General features: G+C 37.3%; 1 protein-coding gene across 1 annotated transcript in view; it reads right to left on the minus strand.

Annotated features, from left to right (window-relative positions):
• Positions 1-23,737, minus strand: part of PDE3B (phosphodiesterase 3B) — a 179,644-nt gene that overhangs the window by 59,006 nt on the left and 96,901 nt on the right. Inside the window, exon 2 of the mRNA XM_069554317.1 lies at positions 11,413-11,463. Within this exon, the coding sequence (XP_069410418.1) occupies positions 11,413-11,463 (51 nt within the window). The remainder of the gene's footprint in view (positions 1-11,412; positions 11,464-23,737) is intronic.

Consider the following 23,737-nt stretch of genomic DNA (forward strand, 5'->3'; position numbering starts at 1 on the left):
TACAGACTAGCACATGCAAACCTGCAGAGGCAGAAGCCTGTCTGGCTAGTTTGAGGAATAACAAGGAGGCCAGTGTAGCAGCGGCAGAGTAAATGAAAAAGAAAGCGTACATGAAGTCAGAGAACTAAAAGGGAAGAAAGGAAGGGACTTTATTGTGTAGGGTCTTTTAAGTCCGTTATTAGGACTTCAGTTTTTATTTTGAATGAGATTGCAGCATAGTGAGCAAGAGACTGACATCACCTGATTAATTTTCTGTCAAACTGAATATTCAAAGTATTTGTTATAATTTTAAAAGTTGAACCTAAATTCTTATTTCCCATCAGCTTATATTTGGCAAACTCTTGTTTTTGTACACAGAGTCAAGAATAAATTCTACATTTTACCAGTTATTGTGGGAGTGGAGGAGGGGGAGTAGCAGGTGGCTGTGTGTCCCTGCAAATGCTAAAATATTTGCGATATGGCCCTTTATAGGAAAAAACTTGTTTTCTCCTAACTTATGTTATAATTTCAGAGATGCTTAGTATTTATTATTATTGAAATTAATATAATATTAGCTTATATTTTTGTGCTACTATGTACCAGGCACAAATTATTATTATTTTAATCACCCCTCTGGAGGAACTGGTATTATTCAAAATCTATAGATAAGGAAATAGGTTCATAGTAACTTAAGAGGCTTGCCTATTTTTTAGCTGAGAGGGACTAGTCTGTATCATATCAACTCTACTGCCTAGAACAACTAATCTAGAAAAGCCAAACTACACCAGAAATGTATCCACTTCAGGGCGTGAGAACACAGTCAAGCAGCCAGGGCTTGAAAAAACAGCCATCTATGGGGTCGCACAGAGTTGGACATGGCTGAAGAGATTTAGCAGCAGCAGAGAAGAGATTGAAGCAAACTGAAACCAATATTCTGTGCTACTTTCTCCTTTCAAGGAATTTGCTACTGATTCATAACTGACACAGGGCAGAGAAGATGAGAAGCAGAGTAGTTAAGAGGCTAGGAAATAGCATAGAGCTCTCTTATAGTCTCAAGGGGCTGGGAGACCAAATATGGAATTTAGGGTTATAAAGACAGAGAGCTTTAAATGCTTGCAAGCAAGATCCCAGAGAGAAGAAGAGAACAAAGATGCAAGCCTGAATTTGGAGCTGCCTTCCCCTCTGGAGATATTTGCCAATTTGTAAACAAAGGCCAAAAGATAGAGAAACCAAACAGAAATCCTCAAAAAGATTTCTATTTTGAAAGTACAATAAAGCTGTCAGCAGTCTCAGTGCTGAAGGGAACAAAACCAAAGTGTTCCGAGAAGAACACCATGAACCAAAGAAACAAGAAAAGACAGAAAGCCTGAATAGTCCTAAAACTTTAAGAAACTTAATAATTTAAAACTTGTCCATAAGAAAAGCTCCAAACTGAGATAGCTTCACCAGAGTATTTTTCCAAAGGAAGAAACGAAACCCATCTTACTAGACTCTTTTAGATAATAGAAAAAAAGTGGGGGGAATTTCCCACCTTATCTTATGAGGCCAGTATAACCTTTATGCCAAAAACATGATAAAAACAATACTCATAGGGCCCGCTCTCATGTAAGCATGAATTCAAAATATTAATAAAATCCAGTGATATATATTTTTAAAAAGAAAACAGTTCTTAATCAAATTTGCTTTATTCTGGGAATCCAGGGATGGTTCAACACAGACCCATAATTAATTTACCACATTAATAGAAAAAAATGGGGGAAAATTCAGGGATCATCTCAATAGACACAGAAAAAGCATCTGATAGAATTCTAGACCCATTTCTGACTTAGAAGAAAAAAGTTTTTGGTGAACTGCGATTAGGATAGAACTTCGTTAATCTGTTAAAGGGTACCTATATTAGACATTAGTGGTGAGCATGTTGGATATTTTCTTCCTGAGGTCATGAAGAGGACAAGGCTATCTACTAGTGCCACTTCCATTCAACACTGCATTAGAGATCCTAAACTATACAGTTATGCAAAAAAAGTCTCATATGACTGGAAATAATAAGCCTGTCTTTATTCATTGATGACATTATTATATCCCTAAAAACTCTAAAAGGATCCTCAGACAAGCTATTAGAATTAATAAGTAAATTTAGCAAGGACACTGGATACATGGGTCAATATATAAAAATCAATTAAACTCCCATGGGGCAGCACAAATGGTTAAGAACATGGAATTTCTAAAAATTGCTACCTTTTACATTTTTCAACTTTAAAAATTAAATATCTAAGAACAAATCTAACAGATGCATGACACCTGCACTGAAAACATCATTAAGATAAAAGATGACTCAGATAACTGAAGGAATATACCATTTTCATGTACTGAAAGCTTCAGTATAAAAAGATGTAAATTCTCATAGTGATCTATAGAGTCAATAAAATCTCAGTCTAAATCCTAGTATTTTTTGGGGATATGGAAATGTTCAAGTTTATCAAAGAAGAGCCAAGATAATTTTGAGGAATAACAAAGCTAGGAAACTTACACTATTATAAAGTTAAAGTAATTAAAATAACAAGGCTGGCATCAGGAGAGACAAACTGACAAACAGAATGGAAAGGCCTGAAACAAATCTACATTTTGTCACTTAAAAGACAAAGGTGAGGAGGAAGCGGAGGAATAGGACAGGGAGACCACTTTCTCCCCCACAAATTCATTAAGAGAACATTTAAACGCTGAGTAAATTCCACAAAACAACTTCTGAATGCCAGCAGAGGACATCAGGCACCCAGAAAAGCAGCCCATTGTCTTCGAAAGGAGGTAGGAAAAAATATAAAAGACAAAAAAAAGAGACAAAAGAGGTAGGGAGAAAGCTCCGTCCCGGAAAGGGAGTCTCAAAAAGAGAGAAATTTCCAAACACCAGGAAACACTCTCCCTGCCGAGTCTGTGGCGAGCCTTGGAAGCACAGAGGGCAACATAACAGGGAGGAAAAATAAATAAATAATTAAACCCCACAGATTATGAGCCCAAGGATCTGGCCTGAATGCCCCGAGCGCAATCTGAGCGAACTAACTTGGGCTAGCAAACCAGACTGTGGGATAACTACCACGCGAAAAGCCAGCTCTAACCTAAGACACCACCAGGCCCGTGCACAGAACAAAGGTCTGAACAGAGATAGCCGGCTGCAGACTATCCCCCTCCGGTGACAGGCAGCCAGAGCCAAAAGGGGGCAATCGCGGCCCCAGAGAGACATTATCTACCAAACTGCAAGCAGGCTTCTTTGCTAACTAAGACTTCTTGGGGTTCTGGACGGTCAACATCCACCTGAGAAGGTGCGCCGGTTGTACACCCAGAAAACCGAGTGGCAGGGACGGGGGAGGCGGTAAGTCACAGCGACTGCGCTCGCCAAACACCTCATCACCTGAGCTGCTCGGATGTGGGAAGGGCACAAAATGCAGGCCCAACCAAGTCTGCACCTCTGGGGACTACCCGAGTGCCTGAACCTGAGCAGCTTAGACCTGGGAGGGGCATGCAGCCCAGGGCCGGCCTTGGACTGTTCCCGGCAGAGCAACCTAGGGCCTGAGCAGTGTGAGCAGGGAGGGTACACGCTCTGTGAACAGGGGCAGGCTCAGTGTGGCTGATGCACTGTGAGCACACGCCAATGTTATTTGTTTGCAGTGTCCCTCCCTCCCCACAGCGCGACTGAACAAGTGAGCCTGAAAAAAGTGTCCACCACCACCCACTTTGTGTCAGGGCGGAAATCAGACACTGAAGAGACGAGCAATCAGAAGAAGCTAAAACAGAGTGAACGCCTTGGAAGTACAGGTGCAATAGATTAAAGCCCTGTCGTTAGTACCGGCTACATAGGAAGGGGCCTGTAGATCTTGAGAAACATAAGCCAGACCAAGGAACTATCCAAAAATGAACTGGCCCCACACTGCCCACAACACCAGAAAAAGTCCTAGATATATTTTTACAATCATTCTTTTTTTTTAATTTTTAAGAATTTTTAAGTCCTCTATTACTCCTTTAATTTTCACTTTTATAACCTACTATTACTTTGCAAAAAAAAGACCCCATTTTTAAAAAGGAAACTTCATATTTTTTTTAATTAATTTTTGTGACTTTGTTTTTTTCTCTTTTTTTTCTTCTTTTCTTTAATATTGTATTTTTGAAATTCCAAACTCTACTCTAGATTTTTAATCTTTGCTTTTTGGTATTTGTTATCAATTCTGTACCTTTAAGAACCCAATCTTCAGTACCCACTTCTACTTGGGAGTGAGATTACTGGCTTGACTGCTCTCTCCCTCTTTGGACTCTCCTTTTTCTCCACCAGGTCACCTGTGTCTCCTCCCTACCCCCTCTCTTCTCTACCCAACTGTGTAAATTTCTGTGTGTTCCAGACGGTGGAGAACACTTAGGGAACTGATTACTGGCTGGATCTGTCTCTCTCCTTTTGATTCACCCCTTTTATCCTCCTGGCCACCTCTGTCTCCTTCCTCCCTCTTCTCTTCTCTGTATAACTCCATGAACATCTCTGAGAGGTCCAGCTGTAGAGTACACATAACGAAGTGATTACTGGCTAGCTTGCTCTCTCCTATTGATTCCACCTCATCTCATTTGGGTCACCTCTAACTCCCTCTTCCCTCTTCTCTTCTCCATGTAACTCTGTGAACCTCTCTGGGTGTCCCTCACTGTGGAGAAACTTTTCATCTTTAACCTAGATGTTTCATCAACAGTGCTGTATAGAAGGAGAAGTCTTGAGATTACTGTAAAAATAAGACTGAAAACCAGAAGCAGGAGGCTGAAGTCCAAACCCTGAGAACACCAGAGAACTCTTGACTCCAGGGAATATTAGTTGACAGGAGCTCATCAAACGCCTCCATACCTACACTGAAACCAAGCACCACCCAAGGGCCAACAAGTTCCAGAGCAAGATATACCACGCAAATTCTCGAGCAACACAGGAACACAGCCCCGAGCTTCAATATACAGGCTGCCAAAGTCACTCCAAACCCACTGACATCTCATAACTCATTACTGAACATTTCATTGCACTCTAGAGAGAAGAAATCCAGCTCCACCCACCAGAACACTGACACAAGCTTCCCAAACCAGGAAATGTTGACAAGCCACCCGTACAACCCCACCCACAGCGAGGAAACTCCACAATAAAGGGAACTCCACAAACTGCCAAAACACAAAAAGACCACTCCAAACACAGCAATATAAACAAGATGAAGAGGCAGAGGAATATCCAGCAGGTAAATGAACAGGATAAATGCCCACCAAACCAAAGAGGAAGAGATAGGGAATCTACCTGATAAAGAACTCCAAATAATGACAGTGAAAATGATCCAAAATCTTGAAATCAAAATGGAATCATAGATAAATAGCCTGGAGAGAAGGATTGAGAAGATGTAAGAAAGTGTTAACAAGGACGTAGAAGAAATATAAAAGCGTCAATATATAATGAATAATGCAATAAATGAGATCAAAAACACTCTGGAGGCAACAAATAGTAGAATAACAGAGGCAGAAGATAGGATTAGGGAAGTAGAAGAGAGAATGGTAGAAATAAATGAATCAGAGAGGAAAAAAGAAAAACGAGGACAAATCTCAAAAAATCTTCAAAAAAGAAATGAGGACAATCTCAGAGACCTCCAGGACAGTGTTAAATGCCCCAACATTCGAGTCACAGTAGTCCCAGAAGAAGAAGACAAAAAGAAAGACCGTGAGAAAATACTTGAAGAGATAATAGTTGAAAACTTCCCTAAAATGGGGAAGGAAATAATCACCCAAGTCCAAGAAACCCAGAGAGTCCCAAACAGGATAAACCCAAGGCGAAATGCCCCAAGACACATATTAATCAAATTAATAAAGATCAAACACAAAGAACAAATATTAAAAGCAGCAAGGGAAAAACAACAAATAACACACAAGGGAATCCCCATAAGGATAACTGCGGATCTTTCAATAGAAACTCTTCAAGCCAGGAGGGAATGGCAAGACATACTTAAAGTGATGAAAGAAAATAACCTATAGCCCAGATTACTATACCCAGCAAGGATCTCATTCAAATATGAAGGAGAAATCAAAAGCTTTATAGACAAGCAAAAGCTGAGAGAATTCAGCACCACCAAACCAGCTCTCCAACAAATGCTAAAGGATATTCTCTAGACAGGAAACACAAAAAGGGTGTATAAACTCGAACCCAAAGCAATAAAGTAAATGGCAACAGGATCATACTTATCAATAATTACCTTAAACATAAGTGTGTTGAATGCCCCAACCAAAAGACAAAGACTGGCTGAATGGATACAAAAACAAGACCCCTATATATGTTGTCTACAAGAGACCCACCTCAAAACAGGGGACACATATAGACTGAAAGTGAAGGGCTGGAAAAAGATTTTCCATGCAAATAGAGACCAAAAGAAAGCAGGAGTAGCAATACTCATATCAGATAAAATAGACTTTAAAACAAAGGCTGTGAAAAGAGACAAAGAAGGACAGTACATAATGTAACAACAACACAATAATAGTGGGAGACTTTAATACCCCACTCACACCTATGGACAGATCAACTAAACAGAAAATTAACAAGGAAACACAAACTTTAAATGATGCAATAGACCAGTTAGACCTAATTGATATCTATAGGACATTTCACCCCAAAACAATGAATTTCACCTTTTTCTCAAGCGCACATGGAACCTTCTCCAGGATAGATCACATCCTGGGCCATAAATCTAGCCTTGCTAAATTCAAAAAAATTGAAATCATTCCAAGCATCTTTTCTGACCACGATGCAGTAAGATTAGATCTCAATTACAGGAGAAAAACTATTAATAATTCCAACATATGGAGGCTGAACCACACGCTACTGAATAACCAACAAATCACAGAAGAAATCAAAAAAGAAATCAAAATATGCATAGAAACGAATGAAAATGAAAGCACAACAACCCAAAACCCGTGGGACACTATAAAAGCAGTGCTAAGGGGAAAGTTCATAGCAATATAGGCATACCTCAAGAAACAGAAAACAGTCAAATAAATAACCTAACTCTACACTTAAAGCAACTAGAAAAGGAAGAAATGAAGAACCCCAGGGTTAGTAGAAGGAAAGAAATCTTAAAAATTAGGGCAGAAATAAATGCAAAAGAAACAAGAGACCATAGCAAAAATCAACAAAGCCAAAAGCTGGTTCTTTGAAAGGATAAATAAAATTGACAAACCATTAGCCAGACTCACCAAGAAACAAAGGGAGAAAGATCTAATTAAAGATTTTAAAATTAAAAAAATAAAAAACTTAAAAAAAATCAATAAAATTAGAAATGAAAATGGAGAGATCACAACAGACAACACAGAAATACAAAGGATCATAAGAGACTACTATCAGCAATTATATGCCAATAAGATGGACAACGTGGAAGAAATGGTCAAATTCTTAGAAAAAGTACAACTTTCCAAAACTGAACCAGGAAGAAACAGAAAAAATAAACTCAAAATGGATTAAAGATTAAACGTAAGACTAGAAACTATAAAACTCCTAGAGGAGAACACAGGCAAAACACTCTCCGACATACATCACAGCAGGATCCTCTAATGACCCACCTCCCAGAATATTGGAAATAAAACCAAAAATAAACAAATGGGACCTAATTAAAATTAAAAGCCTCTGTACAACAAAGGAAACTATATAAGCAAGGTGAAAAGACAGCCTTCAGAATGGGAGAAAATAATAGCAAATGAAGCAACTGACAAACAACTAATCTCAAAAATATACAAGCAACTCCTGCAGCTCAATTCCAGAAAAATAAACAGCCCAATCAAAAAATGGGCCAAAGAACTAAATAGACATTTCTCCAGAGAAGACATACAGATGGCTAACAAACACATGAAAAGATGCTCAACATCACTCATTATCCGAGAAATGCAAATCAAAACCACAGTGAGGTACCATTTCACGCCAGTCAGAATGGCCGCAATCCAAAAGCCTACAAGCAATAAATGCTGGAGAGGGTGTGGAGAAAAGCGAACTCCCTTACACTGTTGGCGGGAATGCAAACTAGTACAGCCACTATGGAGAACAGTGTGGAGATTCCTTAAAAAACTGGAAATAGAACTGCCTTATGACCCAGCAATCCCACTTCTGGGCATACACATCAAGGAGACCAGAAATGAAAGAGACACGTGTACCCCAATGTTCATCGCAGTGCTATTTATAATAGCCAGGACATGGAAGCAACCTAGATGTCCATCATCAGACGAATGGATAAGAGAGCTGTGGTACATATACACAATGGAGTATTACTCAGCCATTAAAATGAATACATTTGAATCAGTTCTAATGAGGTGGATGAAACTGGAGCCTATTATACAGAATGAAGCAAGCCAGAAAGAAAAACACCAATACAGTATACTAACGCATACATATGGAATTTAGAAAGATGGTAGCGATAACCCTGTATGCGAGACAAAAAAAGAGACACAGATGTATAGAACAGTCTTTTGGACTCTGTGGGAGAGGGCAAGGGTGGGATGATTTGGGAGAATGGCATTGAAACATGTATAATATCATATATGAAACAAATCACCAGTCCAGGTTCGATGCATGATACTGGATGCTTGGGGCTGGTGCACTGAGACGACCCAGAGGGATGGTACGGGGAGGGAGGAAGGAGGGGGGGTTCAGGATGGGGAACACGTGTATACCTGTGGCAGATTCATGTTGATGTATGGCAAAACCAATACAATATTGTAAAGTAATTAACCTCCAATTAAAATAAATTTGTATTAAAAAAATAAAAGTTAGCTTATTACCATCTAAAAAAATAGCGAGATTTTTAACATAAAAAAAGACAAAGGTGACAATACAGTGCAAAGAAGAAAGATAGATTTTTTTCTCAATAACTGGAAGTGGATCAACTAGATAACTATGTGGAAAAAAAGCTGTCTTGATACATAAACCACAATACAGAAAAATCAATTATAGATGTATTACAGATCTAAAAATGGAAAGTAAAACAATAAAACTGCTAGGAGGTAACAGAAGAGGGTAGACACCGCCTAGGGAGTAGACAAGATGTTGTTATGTAGGACACATACAAAAACCACTAAATAAAAAGGAAATGATAAGTTGACATAAAAGGAAATGATTGATGAATAGAGTGTTTTCAATAAGACACCATGATTAGCCACAGACAGGGAGAAGATTTCTTAAGGAATATTCGTGTCCAAAATACATAAAGAACTCCTACTGATCACTAAGTAAAAGGTAGATAATTGGTGGGGAAAAAATGGGGAAAAGATCTTCACCAGAGGATATCTGAGTAGCAAATTAACATGAAAAGATTCTCAACCTGATGAGCCATCAATGAAATGCAAATATTAAAACTACAATAAGATACTCTTCAACAGCTACCAGAATGATTTAAAACAGACACTACCAAGTGCTGACAAAGATGTGGATCAACTAGGAACACCTATATACTGCTGATGGCTGGGTAAAAGTAATAAACTCTCTTTGGAAAATTATCTGGTGCTTCCTGCTAAAACTGAACATATAAATGCATACTCCCCTCTAATATCCAACAAAAGACATCAAGAATATTCCAACAGCATAACTTGAAATAGACAAAAAACTGAAAAATAAATGTCAGTCTACTATAGACTGGATGAATTGCGTGTATATTCATTCAATAAAACACTAAATGGAATAAGAGTGGGTGAATTACTACTACGCATAATAACGAATTAATCATACAGATAAATTTTGAAAAAAGTAAAACAGAAAACACATATGAGTGATTCTATTTACTTACAATTCAGAAAAAGACTAAGTTGTGATGACAGAAATCAGTACTGAAATAACACCTGGGAGAAGCTGATGACTAGGCAGGGGACTTTTGGGGTGCTGAATTCATCTGAAAAATGGTCACATGTATATATTCACTCTGAGAAAATTCATCAAGTTGTACAGTTGTGACTTGTGCACTTTTATACATGAGTGTTACACTTCCAATTTTTTCTTTTTTTGGCCATGCTGTGTGGCCTACCATATCTTGAATTCCTCAACCAGGGATCAAACTCGAGACCAGGGCAATAAAAGCACCCAGTTCTAACCACCAGACTGCCAGGGAACCCCCTACATTTCTTTTCTTTTTTTTTTTAAAGGATTATTCAAAAGAAAAAGAGGGGTAGAAGAAATAAAATTCTGTGAGACTACAAGTCCATGCTTGAACCATCACTGCTTACTATCTTTAGATTTTAGCAGTAATTTAGATACTCTTCTCCTGGAGAAGGAAATGGCAATCCACTTCAGTATTCTTGCCTGGAAAATTACATGGACAGAGGAGCCTGGTGGGGTCCATGGGGTCGCAAAGAGTCGCCCATGGCTGAGTGACAGAGCACGTAGATGATACTCTTTTAATTCGAAACTGAGAATCTTGGTGGACATGACTAAGGCAAAGGCCACTATTTAGGTCAAGAAACCCCAGTCCCTTTTATTTAACAGGTCAGATGTGGCCTTCCTCACTTCACCTGACTGTAACAGTTACATCAAAGAATATAGGCTGTTGTGGTTATCCCATTTATTGTTTAAAAATAAGACTCAGCCATTCAAAGGGGTGTTCATTTTTCAAAGTTTTATGTTGGAACAACTAACATTAAATAAATAGATGTGATAAATAGTTAATGTTTCTGTACACACGTATGACAAGGATTTGATATTTATTAATCTGTTAGTATAAAAAAAATCAGGTTTCAAAATAGCATATGGAATATAATATCATTTTTGTACTAAAATTATACAAACTATACATTTCAGTACACTGGAAAACTAGGAAAAGATCTATAAAGATATATATCAAAAGTTAACAAAGTTATCCCTTGATGTTTGATTTTCCTTTGTTCTACACGTCTATTTTCAGTTTCACTGATACCAACATAAAGTGATGAAAAATCTTTTAAAAAGTCCATTTCGTATGATTCCATATGTGTATATCTATCTATATATATATTTCATAAATAAAACTAATTTCTAGAAGTATGAATAGGGGATTTTCTCTGGAGACATACGTAATGACTACAATGGTACATAAGTGAGGCTTGTAGGATGCTGGTAATGTTCTATTTTTTGTTATGGGTACTAGTGACATGGGAAGTTTAATTTGTGAAAATTCATTCATCTGTGCAATTTCCTATTGATAGCCCAGATTGTACCAGCAACATTTAAAAACTAACTATATACATTTGGTTACTGATCATTTTCTTTTCCTTTGCAATTAAAATTTATTTTTAAAAAATCTACCTAAATGAAGTTTTGGTTATTTTAATTCAGCTAAAGAAAAATCTTATGGCACAGAAGTCTTCTGAATATAACTTTATATGTCAAAAATGTGATTACAGATGGTAACTATTAGTGATACCATTTATATTTACCTGATAGTGAGGTTTATACCACTGCTTTAAGTCCCAATCCCAAAGAATCATCTGAAAGAAAAAATAAATAAAAGAATTCATTTAGTTACAAAATGGAGCATCTTCAATTACACAAAAACAGCTTAAATTTTGGGAGAGAAATTGGGGAGGTGAGAATAAAAATTATCTCTAGATGGAATATTTCATTAATTACACAATCTGTGATTGAAAAAGCAAGAGTCAGAATAAAGTCACTAAACTAAGCTATAGTAACCTTTAAAATATCTATTACCACAGAACCAAAAATATAAATCCAAAATCACATCCATTTACTAAAAATACAGGAAAAATGAGAAATCACCGCTCTCCCCTCTTCCCACCCTCTCCAAAGGCTCATAATTTGTCATTTTAAACCAGTGTCAGTAGGTGGTGCTATTTCCTTACCAACAAGGCTCTGTTGTCAAAAGCACCTTTAAAAACCTTGCCTGCGGGTTACATAAAGCATAAAAGAGTGGATTTATAAAAAGTTACACACAACCCTTTTGATTCACAGATTTAATTAGTTTCTCTGTTTCTCTTCTTTATAGATTATCAATGATAACTTCTTAGTACTAGACTAGTTTTCTCCTGCCCGTCTCTTCCTAGCAGGCTGTGGGGCTACTTCCCCATCCAACAGTCAACGACTGTTCAAGTAGACAAAATTAGCTCAAATTTGGCAAGCTATAGCTGCTAACTATGATTAAATCTAATTTCTTTTAAATTTACTTAAATTGATAAATAAGTTTCTTCCTTTTGCCTAAATAACTGATATAATGACGATTTTCTGCATAGCTTTGAACCCTAACCGTGAACATAAGCCTAGTTAATTTGTAATCCAACCACACAATTTCTCTGTACTGACATATATGTTTCTAGTCATCAGGCTCCTGATGCAAAAGATCTCAAAATGTTATCTCTTCTTTCATTGGTCCAATATTTCATTTAGGAGTCGACAGAATTTTTTCATAAAGGTACAGATAATTTAGGCTTTGCAAGCCACATAAGGTCTCCATGGCATATTCTTTGCTTTTTGTTTTACAATCCTTTAAAATGCAAAACAAAACAAATATTCTTAGCTCTGTGGCCACACAAAAAAGGTTGCTAGCAGGATTTGGTTGTGGGCTACAGCTTGGAGACCCCTTTTAAAAATCATTATTTGTCCTTATCACCATCTCCTTGTCAACATCCTTGCAGAAATTCATCTCTTGCCAGTGAAGAGAACATATTTCTTCCAAAAGAAAATCCAGACATACATAACTGCTTACAAAATTGATGGACTAGTACCTGCAAAATTGCTATGGTACAGCAACATGAAAAGAATTTAATATATATTAGTAGACTCATCACATTTACACAGTATTTTATATAGCCCTAAGTGTGGTCCTCATAATTGCTTCAGGCTGTGATTTAACCAGCATATATACTGCATTAATTAATGCAGTTTAAGACACTAACAACTTCCTAAGAACATTCACATTGAGATTAAAGTAACCTAAAATCCCTAAGTTTCTTGTATACTTCTTATAAAAAGTAGTGAAAGTGTTAGCTGCTCAGTCATGTCTGACTCTACGACCCCATGGACTGTAACCTGCCAGGCTCCTCCACCCATGGAATTCTCCAGGCAAAAATACTGGAGTGGGTTGCCATTCCCTTCTCCAGGGCATCTTCCTGACCCAGAGATCGAACCTGGTCTCTTGCATTGCAGGCAGATTCTTTACCATCTGAGCCACCAGGGAATACATGTTCTATTTGCATGCTATGGTTATACAACTGGCTTTTTAGTCCCAAGTGCAATACCTTACTTCAGTCCTGATTTTAGCCTGTCCAAATTTCTTCGGAGAGTGGAATGTTGACTAGCCTATTTACCATTCTTCTCATCATCACAACATTTGTAAATCTGATGCTTCCTTAAGTTCACTAAAAACAAAAAGTACAGAGTGGACAGGAATGAAGACAGGACCACCGACTGGGTCACTAAAGACTACCTGAGATTTGTGTCTGAGTCTGCACACTTGCCTAACATGCTATTGTCCAATCCATACTCCCACATTTCTTCTACAAGGGTACCATCAAATGGTGACATACCTGGGCCTCATTTCTCCTCCTCATCAGTCTGAGTAGAAGCTGATTTCTTGCTAACTCCAGCATACTTTCATCATGAGGGTTTCTTAACATTCCTTGCTTCCCACCTGCTACTCTGGCTTTGAATAAACTCTCGAGCAGTAGCTGTCTTATTTGCAGTCATTTTCTCTGTGATCAAAAATACATTTGCCAAAAAGCAGCAGGTCTTAGTCTGAAATCCCCTGCATATTAGGAACTGAAATAGATACAGTGAAAGCCACAAATCGCTGGCAGACTGACTTCTGTGTAAACTGGATAAGAAGAATATTAGTGATTTTGAGAAAACAAAATTTCTGCGTAAGTAGTAGAAGATGTATGATCCAGGAATCATACAGCTGCAGCGAGACACATCTTAGAGCAGAGCTACTCAATGTGGGGTCCACAATAAGAAAGTACAGAAATGAAGAGTAAATGTTTAGAGATGTTTATACCAATTTGATATAAAATTTGCTATTTCATGTCATTTGAATATTATTGCTTTTATCTATTGAATTTGCTTTCTTGGCATTTCTTATGTCGCCAATCAAAAAAACAAATGGCTCAAAATTGGTTTTCTAAAGCTCAAGGTACTAACAAAAACAGTAACATAAATAACTCCAAATAAATGCTAAGCCTACATCAAGAACAACACTAATATAAACTCACTACAAATCTGTGGGTGTGATAATACCACACAAAACCATAAAAGCAAAAATATTACTAAACCATACAACAGTGACCATCTAAAAACTGGACTCTTTCTTTAGACTGCATGTTATCTACTTTGAAAGTTTTATGACAGTCACGCAAAATGTGAAGCCTTTTCGGTAAACCAGTAGAACTTTTCCAGAACAATCACATAAAACTTTCTTATATGAAACTGAAGATTTCTGCTTCTAAAATAGAAGTGACATAAACTGGAGGCACTATTCAGATTCTGTGCACCCCAAAGGAAAAGCATATAATTGCCAAGAGATGTGTAAAATTAACCACACAGATGATAAACTTTATGCCAGAAGAGAGAACAGACCAAAACATCTCCAAAATGTATTTACTATGCAACACCCTGGGACATCACAGAACTGAAAAGGCATATAAGGCAAGAGTGATTACTGTCATATTTATACACAGCAAATACTTCAGGGGCTTTCCTGGTGGCTCAGACGGTAAGAGTCTGCCTACGGTACAGGAGACCTGGGTTCAATCTCTGGGTCAGGAAGATCTTTGGAGAAGGGAATGACAACCCTTCCGTTATTCTTGCCTGGAGAATCCCATGAACAGAGGAGTCTAGTGGGCTACAGTCCAAGGGGTTGCAAAGAGTAAATGCACACATGGGATGAATCTAGACCAGCTCTTGGTTTACGTTCAATACACACAGCAAAAGATGGGGGGCAACTTTTTTATGTTTATCACTGAAAAACCCATATTACAAAATAGGATTTTTTTTTCCTATTTAATCATTATTTTGTGAACTATGATAGAGACTTGAAAATGTGCTGGAATTAGTTCTGAATCAGTTATTACACAGCAAAGAAGAGCCTGGCTAAACAATGAGAGTATCTCTTAACTGCAGATCTATCACTGCTTTATTCACAGAAAACGGCTGGTGGTTAAAACACACGCTGGGCACGATTCAGTGGTAGAGAAATAGTGTAAGAGTAAATGCATTCAATGTTTGGCCACAGAAAGTACATCTTTTCAGTGTGCTGTGGGAAAATGGAGTGCAAATAAAAACTATAAATAGCAGATAGGAGTATTTTTTGCAATAAAATGCAAAGAGCTTCTATTTCTCAAGTTTTTAAGCATGACAATGCCCATTTACTTAGCAACAGACACAGCCTCAAAAGTAATTTTCAGTGACAAATCTCTTTACGATTACAGGGTCCATGTTGAATTTCAGTATTCAGAGTCAACAGTCAAAAAACTACTCGCTGCATTCCACTGTAAATTACAATTTTGCTCTAATTTTTTCAATTTAAGAAAATAGAAAAAAGAATCTGGTTGGGTATACAGACTATGTTAAATAGGTTGTGAATCTACAATACACAACCTATTTACTCATCAGTGAGCTAAAACAAGTATCTTTAATATTGCAAACAATGTTCACTAATTTTGTTTTTAAAAACTGAGTCATTTTAATACATTTATTTAATACTGGTAGGTAACCACCACACACACTGAATACACAGTGGATGGTGGATGGGTATTAAAAGTTTAAGAAACATTGGTAAAAGCATTCATTCCTCCAAAATAACATGGAGCTTTTTTAAAATTTTACCTCCAAGTAGCCAGTATATGCTCTATATCAATTGTTCCAAAGTCAGCAAAACCTAAACTTCACTCTCAATACCAAAGGAAATCCTATAAATAAATATAAGGATAAATAATTCAAATATTATTAAATTTTGAATCAAGTAAAAAAGAGTTTTAGTGACTATGGTATGTTCTCAAAACATGGTTCTGTTATATGATAAGATGTCATTTCATGAAAGGATGAATTTTAATTGCTGTTTTTAGAAGCTTCCAGTACTCCATTTGTCTCTTCCCATCTAAATTCAAATATTACACAGTATCAGAAATTAGTACATATTTTCACACTGTAGACATCTGTTCAAAAATAATTTTTAAAACAGCATTTTCTCATAATTTAAGTAACATGTGAGGTGCCTATTATTAAAAAAAATTCTTTTAGTTGATTTGATAAAAGTAAACCCAAAACTGTGCTTTTATAAACTCAGCTTTTCTTTGTGGTTAAAAAGTTGAATCCTGATAAAAGTTTCTGTTTGAATCTGTTTGTAAGTCCAACATGCTTTACAGAGCTCTACGAAACCACCAACACCACAGCGAAACATCAGCAGCACAACCAGGAGATGTTATCAGGTTCAATTACGTCAATGAGGTTTTACTTCATTGTTCCCTAATGTAGCCAAGAAGAAAAACATACATGTGTCCTCAAGTTAAGCTTAGAAAACTGTGACATTTATGTGAAATTTGAAAGATTAGCTATTATGTGACAACTGTGAATTAACTGTTAAAACATACTTTATTTTCAGCATTTTCACTTGAGCTTTGTGTATAAATCTAGGTTAATTTATTGAATTTCAGTACTTTCAACTTTTTCTGTGCCTTTCAACTTTAGGCCAATTTAACTATATTTACTGACCATAAACCCAAAACATAAAATAAATGGACACCCTAAAAAGCTAAACTAAAACTGTACAACTGTACTTTCTAAAAGTCTAAAGTGCAACGACAGTCATCTTGACCCCTGCATGACAAATAAAGGCCCCAGTCAGAAAACCTGAGAATAAGGGGGAAAAAAATAGGGGGGGGGGTGTCTCTGTGTGTGTGTCTCTGTGTGTGGTGGGGTAGAAACCTGAGAATAAGAGCCACAAAAAGGGGGGCGGGTGTGGTAGGGGTGGAGACTAGTATTACTTGGAAACTAGTCTCATTTACTATTCTTACCAATCAATCAAAACATGATTCCAGCTGTGGTGATTTGGACTGCAAGCTACACACTAGCACTGTTAGATGCCTAATACACAACAGCTTCTTTAATCTTTCCTAGAGTTCTTTGTGGTAAGCCTATTTCCCCGTTTTACAAATGACACAATGGAGACTAAGAAGGTGAAGTAACCTGCCCACAGTCACATGACTAGTAAGTGGCAGAGACAGAAATTAAATTCAGAGCTGTCTCATTCCAAAGCTTTTTAAGGATTCTTAAGCATTATGCTAAACGGTCTTTTTCTTTTTTCACTTTGTATCCGGGTATAGCTAATTAACAATATTGTGACAGTCTCAGGTGAACAATGAAGGAAGTCAGCCATACATATACATGTATTATGCTACACCATCTTATATTCTCAGCACTACCATGTGCTAGTAATATGGCAGGTGCTTGACAGCCATGTAGAATCAACAATTTTGCAAGTAACCCAATTTATATATGGAGAATTTGAGGCTTAGTGATTATTCTCCATTTGCCTCTCAGATCCCTTCTTTGTCCTCCTCTCCATGATGGGGAGGCTGACCCCTACACTCCGCATCTTCCAAGCTCCCATGCAGCTGACGTCCACTTAGGTTAGGAGATGATGGCAAGAAACTGGAGTTTGGGAGAGGAAAATGGTTGTCTTTTCTGCTGCCTGCATGACTACAGCTCTTAATCAGTTGGTCTTCCCTTCACAACTTCAGCTGTGACTCTGAAACACTATTTCCATCCTTGTTCTATCAGCCTCAGGTGAGGTAACAGCTTTCTAGTGTTACTAGCTCTCTAGTTGTCTAACCATCCCTTGATCATCCTCTTAGGCTTGTTCCTTCTTTTAAGGTTTATTTGAACCACCTCGGAGTGAATTCAATTAATATTTCTTGCAATCCTAAATACCGGGACATTGTGAACCAAGTTCTATTAGGTGTCAGCTAGTAAATCGCAAAGCAAGTATCTGAACTCAGAATTATCGCCCTTCAAATTTTATTCTCTTTCTAGTACTATGCTGAAAGGATAATTATTTAAGTTTTTAATGAGATTTATTTCCAAAAACTATAAAAAAAAGATTATCAAATCGTCAGATTACCCTCCAATACCTGATCCCATATTTCCTGCATTTCATTCTGTTACCACAGTTGAACTTGCCGAGCTCTCGTCAGTGACTCAGTTTTCCATAAATGGTCTAGATCCAATCTGCTGGTACCCGCATCTTGCTTCAGAAGTGTCTGACTCTTTGCAACCACATGAACTGTAGCGCATCAGGCTTCCTCTGTCCGTGGGATTCTCCAGGCAAGAATACTGGAGTAGGCTGCCATGCCCTCCTCCATGGGTTTGATCCCAAGATCCAATCCAGGTGTCTACCTGAGACTGCTTCACAAGCAGCTCTCTCCCTCGCTCTTCCATCATCATTTTTTCTCTCTACTAAATCATTCCCATTATTCCCATTAGACTTTAAACATGCCGCAATTTCTCACCTCTCACACACACACAAACTTTTTCATGATCTTACACTCAGCCTCTATCCCACTTCTTTGCTTCCATTTATAGCAGAGCTCCTCAAGGGTAATGTTTACTTTTTGTTTCCAATTATCCTCCTATAATTCTCTCTGAGCTATACTAGATGGTCCTTGAACATGCCAGGCAACTCCAATGAAGATTTTTTTCCTAAAGCTGTACTGATAATTCAGAATTTAAAAGATAGCACTTAAAACATACATGTAAGTTTGGGCTTTTTTCTCAAGAGTTCCAAACTAGAAACAACAATATTTACAGGGAGGGTACAAATATAAGTTGAGTGGGAAAAATATGAAGTAATGAAGTCATAGAATGTTTGAAAAAGAGCTTTAATCTTTAAAAGTACCAACTGAAACACTTACAGCCTATTGATCTTATGAGACTTGTTTTTATTATTTGATGTTCTTAAATTGAATTAAAACACCTACTTTATTTTTAATCTTTCAGAATCATTTTAAAACAGTTTAACACACCACAGTCTCATTAGTTGTGCTAAGGGAATTCAAGCACAGAGAGTCATTTTCTAAACATATGAAACAGCATCTATCTTATCAGTATTCTTAATCTCTTATCCACTCTAGATGTTTTCAAGTTTTTACCTACCTGCTTCTCTTCTAGACCCATGTCCTTCTAGATATATAACTTAGTACATACCTCAACTGGTTTCTCTGTCCTATCATTAAGCAGAATTTTATCTCCACCTCAGACATGGTCTCTACATTCCTACCAAGAGGTACATATTCTGAGGAGAATGTACCAAAAATAACTGAAAAAAAAAAAAAAAGGAATTGCAAGCCTATAACTTCCGTTTTTCCCCCCTAATGTAAACAGTGTTTTCCTTTTAAGTTACTGTATAATTTTCAGTGGGGCTTCTCAGGCGGCTCAGTGGTAAAAATTCCACTTGCCAATGCAGGAGATATGGGTTCAATCCCTGGTCTAGGAAGAGCCCCTGGAGAAGAAAGTGACAACCCACTCCAGTATTCATGCCTGGGAAATCCCATGAACAGAAGAACCTTGTGGGCTACAGTCCATGTGGTCACAACTCAGTTGCTGAACAACAACAAAAATAATTTTTCAGTATAGTTTAAGCGAAAGATTAAATTAATAATAGCTAATATTTAAAAGACCTTACTAAAACATGTGAACAATTCAGGATCGCATGGTGGTGGTGGTTTACTCACTAAGTCATGTTAGACTCTTGCAAACCCATGGACTATAGCCTGCCAGGCTCCTCTGTCCATGGGTTTTTCCAGGCAAGCATACTGGAGTGAGTTGCCATTTCCTTCTCCATCAGGATCACATGAGGAGTGCCTTAATAAATATTTTTATGAACAAGAGCCAAAGAGAAAAAAACATTCCACACCTCAATCAATAGGAATATGCTACAAACTTGACTCTGATTTGGGAAGAAAATTGGGAAATCACAATGGTCTTCTGGGGATTTGAGGTTGATCTAAGATCAACCTAAAATCTAAGGACATGTTCCTCTATACACACAGTAACTCAGGCAGATTGATGCCAGAGCCCAGGCTCTCAAACACTTTACTGCACTGCTTCTCACCTACTAAGCAGGCTGCATTGCTCCACTCCTCGCCACCGCTACATCAACTCTGTACTGCTCACAGAGCTGAAAGATCCACAAATTGCACAGACATTCAAGTAAAACAAAGGAACTATCTAGTCCTAGGCAGGCATACCCCCTGCCTAACAAAGCAAATGTAACAGTTTTTTTTCTTTGATTGCCCACTGTAACTTATCTGAGAACAGATATAAAGTTAAGAATGATGAACCAACCAGTAAAATAATTATATATATATATATATATATATATATATATGGAGGGAAAATAAAATAACATGCAAATTCTCTGCTGGAAGTCCATATGTTTAGGAATTCTCCTTGACTCTCCTGATATTTAGGACTCTCTAATATGTTTACGCAGACACATGAGCTTTGTATTTCCAAACACCACAATGGAGAATCCCAATGGTATTTCGTCATGAGCAGAGAGTACATTTCGCCAATAATGTGTAATCTTTGTCCCAAGAGGAATACTTGAAGAGGGTTAGAGTACTGTTGTAGGAAAAATCTAGAAGTTCCCTCTAAGGGTTCGGCTCCAGGCTTTGATACCCTCTTGCAATCTGCCCACTCCACCCTGCCTTCGATCATTAGAACTATCAGTGCCCAGAACTATGGGCCCAGAAACCATTCAGATTATGGAAATTTCCCATCTTCAAACATGTCCAGCCCATTTGGAGAGAGGTTGGAAATCATTGTAGGTAATAGCTAAATATTGTCTGGGTAATGCATTTGAAAGAGAACAAATGGTGACCTTTAATCAGTTTCAAGTCTTTTAGTGTCCTCAAATTCCTACTTCATTGCAACTAAAAGTAAAACGTTGTTGAAGGGGGGAGGCAACCTCAAGTATGGCAAACCATAGGCAACGAAAGAGGCTCTGAAAACCTTGTGTTTACTATATTAGGTACTCTGTTGGGAGCTTTATATATACAGGTATTATTACCTTCAGCCTATGAGATCACTTTTTATAAATAATTAAAGTAAATTGTTGAGTGAATAAATGACTCATTTTTTAGTTCCTCTTTCCTCTTCCCCATAACAATTCAATTTGATCTAGATGTTTCTGATTTTTTGCCATAACCGTATTCACTTTCAACAGCTTCCAATCAATTTTATCTACTTTATATAGTAAAACCAAACTTCAAAGCCATATATTATGATACGCTCCTGTTAGAAATATTCAGAGTATATTTGAACTTAGGGGAATTTAGAAGTTAATTCCAGTGTTCTCATTTTACAGATAAAGAAAACGAGGACCAGAGTAATTAAGTGATTTTTCTTTGTCCTTCCTACTCTCTGCCTAAAATCACTCAACTAAAAACATCTACCTGTAAGCAGTCAAGTAAAACAAATGAGACAAGTTGCTTTTAAATGAGACAAGTCTTCCCCTAAGAATTTGTTGTTGCTGTTGCTCAGTTGCTAAGTCACGCTGGACACTGCAACCCCATGGACTGTAGCACGCCAGGCTCTTCTGTCCTCCACTATCTCCTGGGGTTTGCTCAAATTCATGTACATTGAGTTAGTGATTCTGTCTCATTCTCTGCCCCCACTTCTCCTTTTATTATTCTACCAACTCATCTTTCCAACCAAATTCACATATGATTATCTCCCCAAACCCATGGGGGAAAATCTAACAACAAAAATCTGCTTACCACTTTCTACATCTGAGTTAAACCTTCCCATTTTCCTTGGTTCCTATTCTCTACTTCCTATTTCTTAATCTCAGTTAATGGAGCTGACCACATTAACTAAAAGAAATACTTAAAGGCTACAATGGAGGAATTCTTTAATAAAGGTTTTTTTTTTCTTTTTTGGCTGCAAGGCATATTGGATCTTAGGTCCCTGACCAGGGAACGAACCTGGGTCCCCCTGCATTGGGAGTGTGGAGCCTTAGCCACTGGACCACCAGGGAAGTCCCTAATAAAGTTTTTTGAAAGTAGCAACTGGAAGTTCCTTTAGAAAGCAACAATCATGACTTAGATTATTCAATATGAACTACCACATTGCCAATATAATAAAGATTCAGGACCACAAACAAAGAACTCTTATTCTGTCAAATGGCTATATCTCCAAAACAGAAAGGACATTTTATACAAAAAGGACTATATAGGAAAGTAGACAGGTATATGGAAGAATATTTTCTGGGCTTCTCTGGCGGTCCAGTGGTTAAGAATCTGCCTTGCAGTGCGAAGGATGCAAAGGACAGCGGTTCGATCCCTGGTCTGTGAAGATTCCACGTGCTGGGGAGCAACAGTCCATACACCACAACTACTGAGCCGGTGCAACTGCTGAAGCCAGCGTGCCTAGAGCCTGTGCTCTGCAACAAGCGCAGCCACTGCAACGAGAAGCCCACACTCTGCAACAAAGACCCAGCATAGACAAAAAAATAAAAATAAACAAACCCATTTTTTAAAATGTTTTCTTACCACTTGTTTATATAACTTGTCATGGGTAAAGTTTTAAGGAACAGAGATACATTTACTAGGCCTTTGTCTGTGTTTTTTTTCTTTTTTTTTTTTTTTTTAAGAACTGGGGCTTCCCTGGTGGCTCAGATGGTATAAGAGTCTGCCTGCAATGCAGAAGACCTGGTTTGGATTCCTCAGTTGGGAAGATCCCCTGGAGAAGGGAATGGCTGCTCACTCTAGTATCTGACTCCAGAATTCCATGGACAAAGGAGCCTAGTGGCTTACAGTCTATGGGGTCAGAAAGAGTCAGATACGATTGAGAAACTAACATTTTCACTTTTTCTTTCACCACTGGTTTATATAACTTCTCAGGGGTAAAATTTTAAGTAACAGAGACACATTTACTATGCCCTTTCCTGCCCTTTTTTTTTTTTTTTTTTTTAAAGAACAGAGTATTAAATTTAGGAGGTAGAGGTATTAAAGAAAATTATCAAAGCATTAAGGAGATTTTAATTAACCAAGAAACTTAAAAATGTATGCTAACAAAACTATTTTTCCACTTAATATTAAATTTTACCACTTTTCATTTGGCATTTTTATCAGTCAGGTGGAAATTACTCAAGTTGGCAGCAGTATTTGTTATTTGAGTAAACAAGTTTTGTCATAACAGATGAAAATTAGGCAAAGATAATAGCCCCATAGTGACTTGATCTGAAAATGAAAATGGAACCTCAAGTCAAAAAAAAAATCAGATTTCCCCAGGGATCATCAAAGTATCCCACAGTATCCCAAATATATGAAACAAAATGTACTAAAAGTTTTATGTTTTGCATAGGCAAAATGACTTTAATATCTTTTAAATACAGAGATAAATTTAACACATTTAAATAAAAATTTTACCACATAAGAGACCACTAAACACTAATTTTCCAAGTATAAAATCATGAAAATCTGGAAACTATTTAAATTAGCTAATACTACAATGTAACATGGATCAGCTAAAGAAACCAAAAGATCAAAAGCTAGTTTCAAATAACTCTAGATACCCTATCTAAAAACTTAGAGCAACTGTTGACTCTTTTGTTTGCTATCAATTTATTTTCAAATATGAAGCCTTCTGACAGTGCTGCACAAATAATACCATTAGTTACTCCAACTGGCAAAGAAAAGGAAACCAACTGTTATATTAAAGTCTGTCAATGATCAATATATTAGTAAAAATTTT

The sequence above is a fragment of the Ovis canadensis genome, chromosome 15 (genome assembly GCF_042477335.2).
Source record: "Ovis canadensis isolate MfBH-ARS-UI-01 breed Bighorn chromosome 15, ARS-UI_OviCan_v2, whole genome shotgun sequence".
Classification (NCBI taxonomy): Eukaryota; Metazoa; Chordata; class Mammalia; order Artiodactyla; family Bovidae; genus Ovis; species Ovis canadensis.